General features: G+C 39.7%; 1 protein-coding gene across 1 annotated transcript in view; it reads left to right on the forward strand.

Annotated features, from left to right (window-relative positions):
* Window positions 1-10,008, forward strand: part of NRAP (nebulin-related anchoring protein) — a 53,054-nt gene extending 43,046 nt beyond the window's left edge. Inside the window, exons 34-42 of the mRNA XM_010564731.1 lie at window positions 22-129; window positions 1,795-2,106; window positions 4,101-4,205; window positions 4,964-5,062; window positions 5,179-5,283; window positions 6,796-6,903; window positions 7,573-7,884; window positions 8,132-8,284; window positions 9,573-10,008. Of these exons, the coding sequence (XP_010563033.1) occupies window positions 22-129; window positions 1,795-2,106; window positions 4,101-4,205; window positions 4,964-5,062; window positions 5,179-5,283; window positions 6,796-6,903; window positions 7,573-7,884; window positions 8,132-8,284; window positions 9,573-9,674 (1,404 nt within the window). The 3' untranslated portion in view covers window positions 9,675-10,008. The remainder of the gene's footprint in view (window positions 1-21; window positions 130-1,794; window positions 2,107-4,100; window positions 4,206-4,963; window positions 5,063-5,178; window positions 5,284-6,795; window positions 6,904-7,572; window positions 7,885-8,131; window positions 8,285-9,572) is intronic.
* The last annotated feature ends 1,264 nt before the right edge of the window (window positions 10,009-11,272 follow it).

An 11,272-nucleotide genomic window follows, 5' to 3' on the forward strand; every position in this document is an offset into this window, starting at 1 on the left:
CATGTGCCTTTCCTACTTTAGGCAAAATACAGAGAATCTTGGCATAATCTACGTGCTCAAGGCTACAAGCTGACAACGGAAGCACTCCCATTCCAGACTGCCAGGGCCTCCAGAGAAATTGCCAGTGATGTGAGTTGAATGATTCAACCTTCCTTCTTGCCTAATTTCTGTTAACTTCATGTAAAACAATGTCTAAAGCAGATTGTACTGAATTAAAGCAACTCCATAACCATGTGAGACAAGTGTGGGACAGAATATATTACTTATGAATGAGTTTCTTTGTGTGAATTAAAAAAAAAAAAAAAAAAAAGAAGAGGAAGAATCGCTGCTAATCGGGAACCAAGCTTGGTTAAACATCTTCCAGTGGGAAATAGCTGAATTAAAGTATTTGCAGACAGACAAATCAGAGGGATTCTGCTCCTTTGCAGGCTTTCAGCTCCTCATATTATAAAGTGCCCACTAATTCTGTCCACCATGCTTTGAGCTGACATTTGGAAGTGCTTAGTGCTCCTGAATTGAAATGAAGTCAGAAGAAGCTGAGCGTTCTTTGAATCTCTGAAAATCAGAAACTGCCTGTCTGGTTAAGAAGTGAAGATCAGTGGATGCTTCTATAAATATGTGTCCCCTTAATTTCTGAAACAGAGGAAACAAATCTTCTTACCCTTAAAAATATTGTCTCATTTGGATTGCTGTTTGCAAAACACTCAGACATGGTGGTATGCATTTCTCAGAAAGCCTAAGTTCATCCCTTCCTCACAAGAAATTTAATAAATTCTAGGAAACACTGACAATTAAGCTAAATTTAGTAAAAAAAGTCTTCATTTTGTGCAGTATTTAGTTGCATATTTTATCTCTAATGTGATAAAATATGAATATATTTCATATGTATTTGTTTTATGAAGCAACTATTTCTAGCTGTAATTTATGATGTATACTTAAACATATTTTGCAGAGTGCTTTTGGTTACAGCTTCAGATCTGCTCTAAAGGGTACAAGTCCATAATAGAATTACATCCACTCACAACAGATCTGAATTTGGCCCTTCATCTTGGAAGCACTTTATAAACATTAGCTACTGTAATTTAATCCCCACAACTCTCTTGTGTGGTAGATAAGTGTTATTATCCCATTTCAACTACATTATGAACTCTTCAGGGCCCAGGCCTTCCCTTTAAAGTTCCAAGCACTCTGTTGATGCTGTATAAATAATCATTATCATCATCATCACTATTTCACAGAGAGGATAAATGCAAGATGATAGGGAGAGTCATAGTCCCAGCTAAGATAAGAATGAGGGGCTGCTCGTGCTTATTCTTGTGCTCAGACCACCATCTTAGGCTTCTCAACATAGTTATTGATCCAGGAAAACTGAATTTACTCTTTAAAATAGCTGGGTGGCATTTGCAAATCTGAAGGCTACAGAGTGCATAATGTTTCTCTTTTGTATGGATTTTTTCTTCTGTCTTTTGTTTGTTTCTCTTATGTTCTCATTCCTAGTGATGGGAATAAAATTCTATGAGAGATAATAAAAGTACATGATATGAGGTTAAACATGATCAATGCTTTGGGCATATTCAGAGAACGTATTGAGATGTGCTTAACTTTAATGTTGCAGCTACTGCAGTATTTAAATTTGAGAGCAATGAGAGATTCAAACAATTACTTTCTAGTGCTGCATACCTTGGCTGTTCTTACGGACAGCATAGATGTTTTAGTGACTTACCCTAAGTTAGTTAGCTAAAGTAGCCAGTCTAAGTTTGGCACTTTTTCACTTTTACCCTTTTCTATTTTTAGTACCAATATAAACACAACTTTGTGATGGAGAGAGGAAAGCACATTGGTGCCAGAAGTGTTCTGGATGACACCAGGTTGCTGCATTGCTTGCATGCTGCCAAATTACAGAGTGAACAGGAGTATAAGAAGGGATCCCAAGAAGTCTGGTCTCAGTACCACCTGCCCATGGACATGGTGAATCTTGTCCATGCCAGGAAAGCCCAGGCCTTAGCGAGTGATCAAGATTACAGAAAGAGACTCCATGAATTTACAGCACTCCCGGAAGACATGAAGATGAAGTGGGCCAAAAGAGCCCACATGCTACAGAGTGAGGTAAAGACTTTCCTTCTGTTAACAGCAAATTGAATTTAGCAATAACAAAGCTTTGTGTGACTGGCATGAGTTGTATATTGATGTTGGGCAGTGTTTTTAGAAAGACTGTTTGTAAACTTATGTATGTGTAGCAGCAAGATATCTGATTGCTCCTCACATATGGAATATATGGAACACAGAGGTTCTCGTGTTGTGAACCTGACATAAAATCACTGTGGTCCATGTTACTCATTGTAGAGCCAAGGGATATGCACAATCATCTCTCAGCTGTTTGGATCACAGCCAGTCAGTGATTTGACAGCCACTACTCTACATGCAGAATTCTTTGAGCAGAAGGTTAAATGCTCAGAGGCTGATTTAGGATACGCTCAGAGGTTAATTTGGGATATGTTAGAAGGTCATTTTGCAAACAGAAAGGGTCATATCAAATAACCAGTTCCCCAGATGTGTTTGCAGAAATTTCTTATGCAAATGTAAATTCAGACAAACTTTGATGACAGAAATGATGGAATCTCAGCATAGGCCACGTCCATGCTCACTTTGCCTTAGCCTGTACCTTTGTCCAGGGACAAGCCATTGTCTGCATGTGCTTTCAAACAGATGTAGATGTTGAGTGCATGCATAAAGCTGCATGGATGCAGACAGCTGTATTTTGACAGTTTAGGGTCCAGTGTCATTAGCTGCTCTGTAGCAGGAAGCTCTGTTAGGGTGTTTTTTGTTTTATAAGAAAAGAGAATGACTCATTCAGCAGGGAAGTGAAAAAGTTTGTTCAGAAAGTTATGCTAACTCTTTATAGGTCTTTAGAGAGCTGATCATTTACTGAGCTCAGGATTTTGTTGTGAGACAAAGTGATGGGATATTTGTTGGATTTATTCAGATCTGATGAACAGATATTAACAGATATTCCAGCTATGAAAGTCAGAGTGGCAGTCAAAGCACCAGAGAGCTTGTATCCTTCTTTCTTACTTGGTGTACTTGCTATCTGGTATCCCAAATGTACTATTCATTGCCAGAACTTTTTGGGGATATTCTTGAGATGGTATAGAAGCTGATGCTAGATGCAGTTCTTTGCCCTTCCAACTCCCATTCCTGCCTTCTCCTGTAATAGCTAAGAGATTGGCATATGGGTAGTTAGATCCAGGAAGGCAGGATTTTTTACTATTTACTGATGTGTGATGGTGGCTCATGTGATAGGAAAGTAGCATTTCTAGGGTCTCAGTCCTTAGACCCTAACAGCATGTACTTCAGAGCTTGCCTACAAAGGGACAGGATAGAAGATGAATAAGAACCTCAGCACTTGGCTCCCTGCCTTTAGACCCCACAGGTTAGGAATCCAGAGAAATGATGAAGGTGGTTTTGTCTGATACGCTCACTATCTAGTAGAGTAAAATACAACACGCTTGAGCTAGCTGGCTGTTATGTACTTTTGCATATAGGGGAAAAAACCCAACCCTGAAAAAATGGATGGTTGGATTGAAGTCACACAGTAACCCACTGTCACTCTGAAGGAGAAGTCAGAATTGTTGGGATTGTGGGTACTTTACTGGCTTTCACTTTTTATTGGGTCTGCCTTGTTTTCTTTACTGGATTAGGAGGTAGAGCAAGCCTTTAATGTGAGTAAAGAGTAATGTGTCGTCCTAGAAATGGGGTTAATGAGGAAGCATGCACCAGATAAAATAATTAGTATTCCTGACTTGAACTCACCTCAGAAAAATTATTTCAAAAGGGGTTCTTTTACGCCCAGTACAAACAGGTTATTACTTACTGCTTTGAGTCATACTAATTCACTCACGGGGCCTTCTCTTGTAACTTGCATATGATACATTATTTAATTCCTAGTGGAATGAACAAATGCAAACAGTTTGGCTTTACGATGTGATATGTGCATGGCAAATGAAAACCTCAAAATGTTAATATGAATCAGGGAGTCTTTTTAAAAAACCTTAATAGCTGTGGATACAAAACTGATAGCTAATGATTTTCATTTTTAACAGCATCGCTATAAATCAGACCTGAACTTCATGAAAGGAGTTGGTTGGATGGCTCTGAGATCTCCGCAGATAGAAAGTGTAAAGAAGGCTGGAGAGCTCATCAGCGAGGTAACTGATAAATCTTTCATGGGATAGCACGTCTGTAGGAATTGTTTACCATCAAGGCTCCTCGTTACATGACACTTACGAATGTAGCTTATCATTTCCTTTTGATGTGGGAGCCTGTTTATACAAGGTGTAAGTTACCAAGAAGCAGTACGGGAGATGCAAGTCCACTGTGTGACACCTGCTGAATATTTTCCATTCCGAATGAAACACAAGAGTATAAACAAGACATGTAGCAATAAATAAATGCAGTAAACTCCATTATGAAATTCTAAGCAGGTGGTTATGGAAGTGATATAGAAAGATACAGCATTGACAACCACACTGAAGGGGCATTTGCCTGCTCAGTATCATGCATTAATGGAGAAAAATTATGAGCTGTCAAAAGTGTAGTGTTTAAAAGAGTTTTGCATGTGAATTTTCAGTGGGAAGTCCTTGTACACAAACGAAAAAAGAAGTTTGGTGCCTCAAAAGTTTTTTGCATGTGAATTTTCAGTGGGAAGTCCTTCTTGCACACAAACGAAAAAAGAAGTTTGGTGCCTGGGCACCACAGCAATCATACAGTGGCATCCCCATTCCTTAGCTGAAAGAGCAACTGAGACTAAAGCAGAACATTATGTTTTTAATACTGTGGCTTCAGGAAGGTGGCTTTTATGTTTTATTCCAACTATCACACACTTGGAATTGTGACATATCATTAACAGAAATGTCCTGTGTTTTTTTTACCTTCGTTTGTTTTTGTTGCCTCCTCCCCCTCTTAGATAAAATACCGCCAGAAGCCACAAAGTTTGAAGTTCACTGCCGTGGTTGACTCTCCAGATTTGATTCATGCTAAAACCAGCTATCTCCAGTGCAGTGACGTAGGTTTCATTTTACTATAAGTAATCTTAACTTTTGTTGTACTACAATGCATAAAAGAATTGATCTCGACATTGCTTCCAGTATCAGATGCATTCAATGACTTTTGACTCCACAGAGATTATACAAGGCTGGAGGCTCAGAAGCTAGGCACAGGTACACCCTGCCTCCTGATCATCCAGACTTTATCCGAGCCCGCCAGAATGCACTTCACATCAGCGATGTAAGTAAGCCTTTTACTCTGGGGAGCTGACTTGGTAAACTTGCTTGGGAATGAAAAACTTTCATACATATGTAGAAGCCAGGTTCTCTGAGCCTGACCAAAACTAAAAAAGCCAGAGGCTGTGGACAGCCAACATGTTGCTAGGTTTGGGCTGGAGGGATCAGGAAAAGTCTGTTGATTTTTCTTTTGAGAATTGGTTCTGCTTTCTAGGTCAGGAAACTATTATTAAGGATTTCAGTCCTTTAATATAGGTATGGTTAGTTACAAATTTAAATCTTTTTACTTAAGTTTGGGTGGGGAAGGAGGGAGAATCCTCTTTCCTTGACTATCTACTGTCATGAAGCTGCACCACTGTGTTGAACTGTGTGCCCTTAGGCACAGTTGTCATCAACCTGGATGCAACTGAATCAGGTTTAAAGGGATTTTGCTTCCATATTATCCCAGACAGAGGCACTCAGTCTATTCCTAATCTACTGTTCCCTGATTAAATTAGCTGTTGTCTTTAACTGTAGGGTCAGAGCAACCTTTGTAAGAAGCTTTGAGCTCCTTGTTTGGTGATAGGTGCTCTGTAGGTGAAAGAAACAAGTAGGATTTCCATTCTTTGAAGCGATAGAAGAGAAGGTAAAAAGGCAAAGGTCAGCCCTAGACCTGTTGGCAGGGTGTACAGTAATGCTTGCATTGCTTCTACCCAGGCTGTGTTGCAGGATTTCTGGCAGCTCAGTTTACCTTCAAATTTAGCACCACCTAGCACTAAATTCACCAGTGAAACAGAAGAATATCTTTTAAAATGTGAAGTGGATTTTGTGCTTGTTTTCATATGGTCACAAACCCCAGAAAGGATGAATCAAAGAATTACAGAAAGCAGATGAATAAAATCAGAAAGGGACAAGCCAATAGTGTCAGCTAAGATACCATGGCTGTGCAGCCGGACCTGCAGACTGGAAGCTATTTTAAGAAAGCTACTAATGGAAGAACTAAATCTAGAGCATTTTCTCTTCAGGATGTAAACGTATTTCACATCCTCAAAGTCACATTAAATATGTTAGAACCGGCTGTTATTCCATATGAGTTAATGAAGCCACATGTGGCTGGGGATAGAGACAGGGATCATTTGAAAAGCTTGAAATAACTGGTATTGAAATTATGATGCCACGAAACCCAAGACACTGCAAGTGGATGCATCAAAAGAGAGAATAAGGGCAATATCAATGCAATATTGATGTGACTGATGCCTCACAGTTTCTAATAGAAATTAAATCACATCAAAACCAACCACATTCAAGTACAAAAGGAAACCCTGGTGGCACTTTTCAGATGAGGCATTTTATCATTATGGTGAATGGAAAAGAAGTTGAAGTGCTATAGAACTGGATCAAAACCTTGGAGATGGTACTGATGACTCTTGATACAAATAAGCCCAGTAGGATAAAACATTTATTATTGCAGTTATGGGACTGCATTTAAGAAACTGCAGGGGGAAATGACTGTTTTGTTCTTTTCTTTTCAACACAGAAATTGTATAAAACATCTTGGGAACAGACAAGGGCATCTGGCTATGATTTTAGGATTGACGCCATCCCATTCCAGACAGCAAAGGCTTCAAGAGAGATTGCTAGTGATGTAAGAATTGTTCTGTTTCACACACTTCCCAACCCTCTTCCTATGCCACCCCCACCCTGTAAAAATGGGTGAATTCTGACATAACTCTGAACCTTGTTCTGGCTCTGGTTTGGAAAATTGGTGACCCAGTGTAACCAAATGTGAGTTAAGTGCAAAGATTTCCAACTAAAGGCTACCATTAATAATGTCCAATACCAGGCTGCTCTGTTTCACTTCAAAGAGTTATTCTTGGGAAGGAGGCATATTATGATGTAGTTAAATAAAATAGGTACTAGGCTATGAATAGTTAAAGCATGGTCTAGATTAAAGTGGGTCACCTTTGAACACAGAAGACCACAGTTGGCAAGAAAACTGAAGATGGGGGAACTTCATTGGTTGAGCTGTGTATTGGGTGCACCCGAGTGCAACAATAAGAGGACCTCTGATTGCTTTTGAGGGATCAGTAATTTGGGGTCCCTAAGTCTTCCTACTCCTTTAAAAATTAGAACAAAGAGCATTCTTCTGAAGTGTCTTGTTAGATTAGAAGATGTAGTTTGATATCAAACAAACACTTGGTCTTTGGGTACTACAGGAGCATGAACGGTAGCTAGGGGAGGGTAAGTTATTTCATAACAGAATTTGAAGGTAATCTGAATGTGAAAATGAGATTTTCCTCTGCAATTCCTGCAGTACAAATACAGAGAAGCCTTCCTGAGAGACAGAGGCCAGCAGATTGGATTCCTCAGTGCAAATGATGATCCCAAAATCAGGCATGTCCTCAGAGCGGGGAAACTCCAGAGTGACAACCAATACAGGAGCGGATATGCCCAAAACAGGGCACAGTTCCAGAGTCACATCAACCAGCCAGGATTCCTTCATGCTAAGAGAAGCCAGCAGCTTGCAAGCAGTGTTAACTACAGGCAGCCTTTGCACCAATACACTTGTGATCCTGAGCAGCTGAATGTGAAGCATGCAAAGCAGGCCTACAAGCTGCAGAGTGATGTAAGTATAGCTGAGCAACACTGTCCTTCCAAGTGCTAGGAGCTGCCTGTGGCAATGTGCTTCACAGACTTTACCTATCAACAAAATCACACTCTTGAAAGAACTACAGTCTGCTTGCTGAAAATGAATAGCTTGTTTATTATTGACTCTGTTGCTCTTTATATGCTCTCTCTTGAATACCCAGGACATGTGGTTTGATTAGAGCCAAACAAAATAATGCACACTGGTGTATGGTTCATTCTCTCAGGTAAAATACAAGTCTGACTTGAACTGGCTCAGAGGCATTGGCTGGACTCCCCCAGGTTCTCACAAAGTCGAAATGGCAAGAAGAGCTGCTGAGTTGGCGTACATTCGGGAAATGGGATTGCAGGGTGCTTCTGCTCAGTATGGACCTGGAGTTGTAAGTAGAGTAGACTGTTCTTCTCACAAATCCAAACAGCACTGCTCTCCAGAAGGCAGACAGGCACACATCCTGTTTAATGCTTTTGAATACTCCCTGGAGTCAACAGTTGTCCCCTTTATTTGAACAGAATACGTATACTTCCCTTGCAAAGCTTTGTGGCTTTGTGTACACCTTAACTTGAAGGAACCTCTCAAGAGAATTCAGCACTGTCATGGCTGAGGAATTCCTGTAGGGACTAGAAAGTGCCACAGAATAGGATTTACTTATACTATGGGATGTGTTTCCCTTAACTTGTGGATGTTGTCAGATCTCCAAAAGTCCTGGTACCTCCATGCAAAGCAGAAGTAGAGGCAGAAGGGACTCCCTGTACAACTCCCCTTCTCTTTTCCTAGTTTCAGCAAGACACCATGTGTTGCCATGTAATTACATGTTGCCATGTAATCTCCACTGGCAACTGTATTGACAGGCTCAGTGTAGACTCCTAACAGCATAATCTGTGCTGTGGGAGGCTCCCCAATACTGTGGGAGGCTCCCCAATACTGTGGGAGGCTTTTTGCAAAGGGGGAATGCTCCAGCCTCCTCCATCTCTGTCCAGATCAAGAGGCAAGAAATTACAACCTGGGATCTTCCAGGTTTTCCTGGAGAACCCTGCCTCCACAGGGGTGACTCCTAACCTGCACAAGAAAGCAGAAGTCTACATAGGGACCTTGTAGCCCCTGCAGTTAGGAAGCATTAAATTACAATAAAAGAGAAGCTCTGCACTTTAAATACTTGTTTCATTTAAGTTTTAACTTTGGCAACAAGTCAAACAATAATCCAGCCCAAGAAAAACAGGACATATCCATGATTTACATTCCCATCCGAAAGGTTACTCCAGAAATAAATTATAACTGTGGTTGAGTAATGCAGGCAGTGGGGACTGCAGGCAATATCTTAAGCCCTACGTATGATAATGATCTGATGGTTCCAGGGAAATCTACAGGTGTGCAATCCATCTGGAACACAGGTGTTTGCTAGTTTGCTCTTTATTTAGGGCTCAAATTAGAAATTAGGACTTGAGCACATTCAGTCCTTTGGTATGTGTAGTATCTAACTTATATGAACGGCTCCATTTTTTGCACTTTCCCACTGTAGAGATTTGCTCAGTGCAGAGCAGTGATGCAGATTTTGCTCACTTGTTTGCCAGTTGTGGTAATTTTTAATATGCAAACATTTTTATGGAATAATAGTTAAAACCTCCTGTCCACTGGCTGTCCTCACAATTTACTTGGGTTTGATTTTACAGGACGAATTGGAGACAGAAGGATCTCAGCAGGTCACAGTCAACCCTGATGCTTCAGAAATTCTGCAATTCAAGAGAAGGAAAATGCAGCTGTATCAGAAGTAAACAGAAACATGACATAACACAAATAGATTTTCATATTGTCCTGCAAATCCTGTAGCTTTTCCAGTTTTCTGGGAAGCACAATAGATGGCGTCTAAGAACTTTTTGTTTTAAAAAGCAACCTAAACATTGCAATTTATAAGTGATTGTTTTATTTTTGTGTGGATATTTTGTGATTTATCTTTGTATGTATTACAGAATCTGATATTTATTTAAAGCTGTAAATGAAATTAATACTAGGTGACTGGCAGGCTCAGCTTTGTACTACAGATGAATGAACCTGATTGGTAGAATATAAAATAATTTGTAATGAATAAATCAGATGAATCTTATTCCACACTTGTAATCTTTGGAGATTTTTATGTTCCTGGATTATTGGCACCATTGACCTAAGAGAATACAAAAGCGTGATTCAGGTGGTTTAACAGATAAACAAGACAAAGGCCAATGGAAGCAAAGTTATCATTGACTAACCAAGGGCATGCCTTTTAGCAGACGTCAAAGAATTTGTTCTTGATTAACATGATGTATTCATATTGCAATTAATTCTTCAGTCTTTTTCAAATCTTCCAAAGCAAAAAAATCAGAATTAGTTTGTTAGAAATTATCACAATAAGGGTAGATATTGATAGATTACGTAGCTGCTTAGAGAAGGTTGTAAACCCTGGAATTCAGATGAAAAGGACATTACTATTTTAAGGAATTGACTCTTCAAAAACACATCTATTCTTTATATCCTGATTTAATACCAATCCTCTGTTTTTCAAATTTCTGTACAGAATCATTGGGCAAAATTTACACAATTTGACTTGCAAAACTTATGAAAACCCAAGAATTATCCAATGGCTTTAGACCCATATTTTTTAATGGGCTTTAATACCGCTTAAGTCTCACTGATATTGAAGTTAAGCACATGTATACCATTGTAGATCTGGAGCATAAGAAGTAATTATCCTCTAATCAGGAATAAAGTGGATAATTCTAATATTGAAATTTTTTTTGCTTTTTCAATCTGGAATCCATCACTGGTGGAATTTGTCCTACAGAAGTGCTTTTAAAAACAATTCTTCTGCCTGATCCTCCCTCCTCAGATAAATTCTAATGGCTGCAGTCTTGCAAACATAGGCACATGATGATTTTTATATATGGGAAAAACAGTACTGGCTTTAGGAGCACACACCAATAGCTTTGAGGTGTCAGGGTCCAATGTGTCCAGAAAAAACACACCTTAGCCTGGGGCATGAGGGCAAGAGGGACAGGGTGGCAGCAGCTGAGCCTGCAGAATTTTCAAGGCTTCAAAACCAAAACTGAAACATTGGCAACTGTGGCTCTGATTGATTTGGGGAAGAACTGGAGTTGCTTTACTCTCTGATCTGTTTTGCATACAAAATGTGGGCTTATTTCAAAGTCCCCAACAGGAAAACTGTCACTGGCATTCTAGCAAATGCTCTAAGGCTATTTTCAAGATGGTGGTGAAGGATGCTCCATGTAGGCCATGAGGAAATATCAATAATGGTTTTGGTCAAAGAGGAGGCATTTGGGGAAATGATAAAAATAAGTAAATATCTCAAGCTTACCATGTGTCATTCCAAAGCTGTCTC

Source organism: Haliaeetus leucocephalus, unplaced genomic scaffold (assembly GCF_000737465.1).
Source record: "Haliaeetus leucocephalus isolate CR32 unplaced genomic scaffold, Haliaeetus_leucocephalus-4.0 Scaffold184, whole genome shotgun sequence".
Lineage (NCBI taxonomy): Eukaryota > Metazoa > Chordata > Aves > Accipitriformes > Accipitridae > Haliaeetus > Haliaeetus leucocephalus.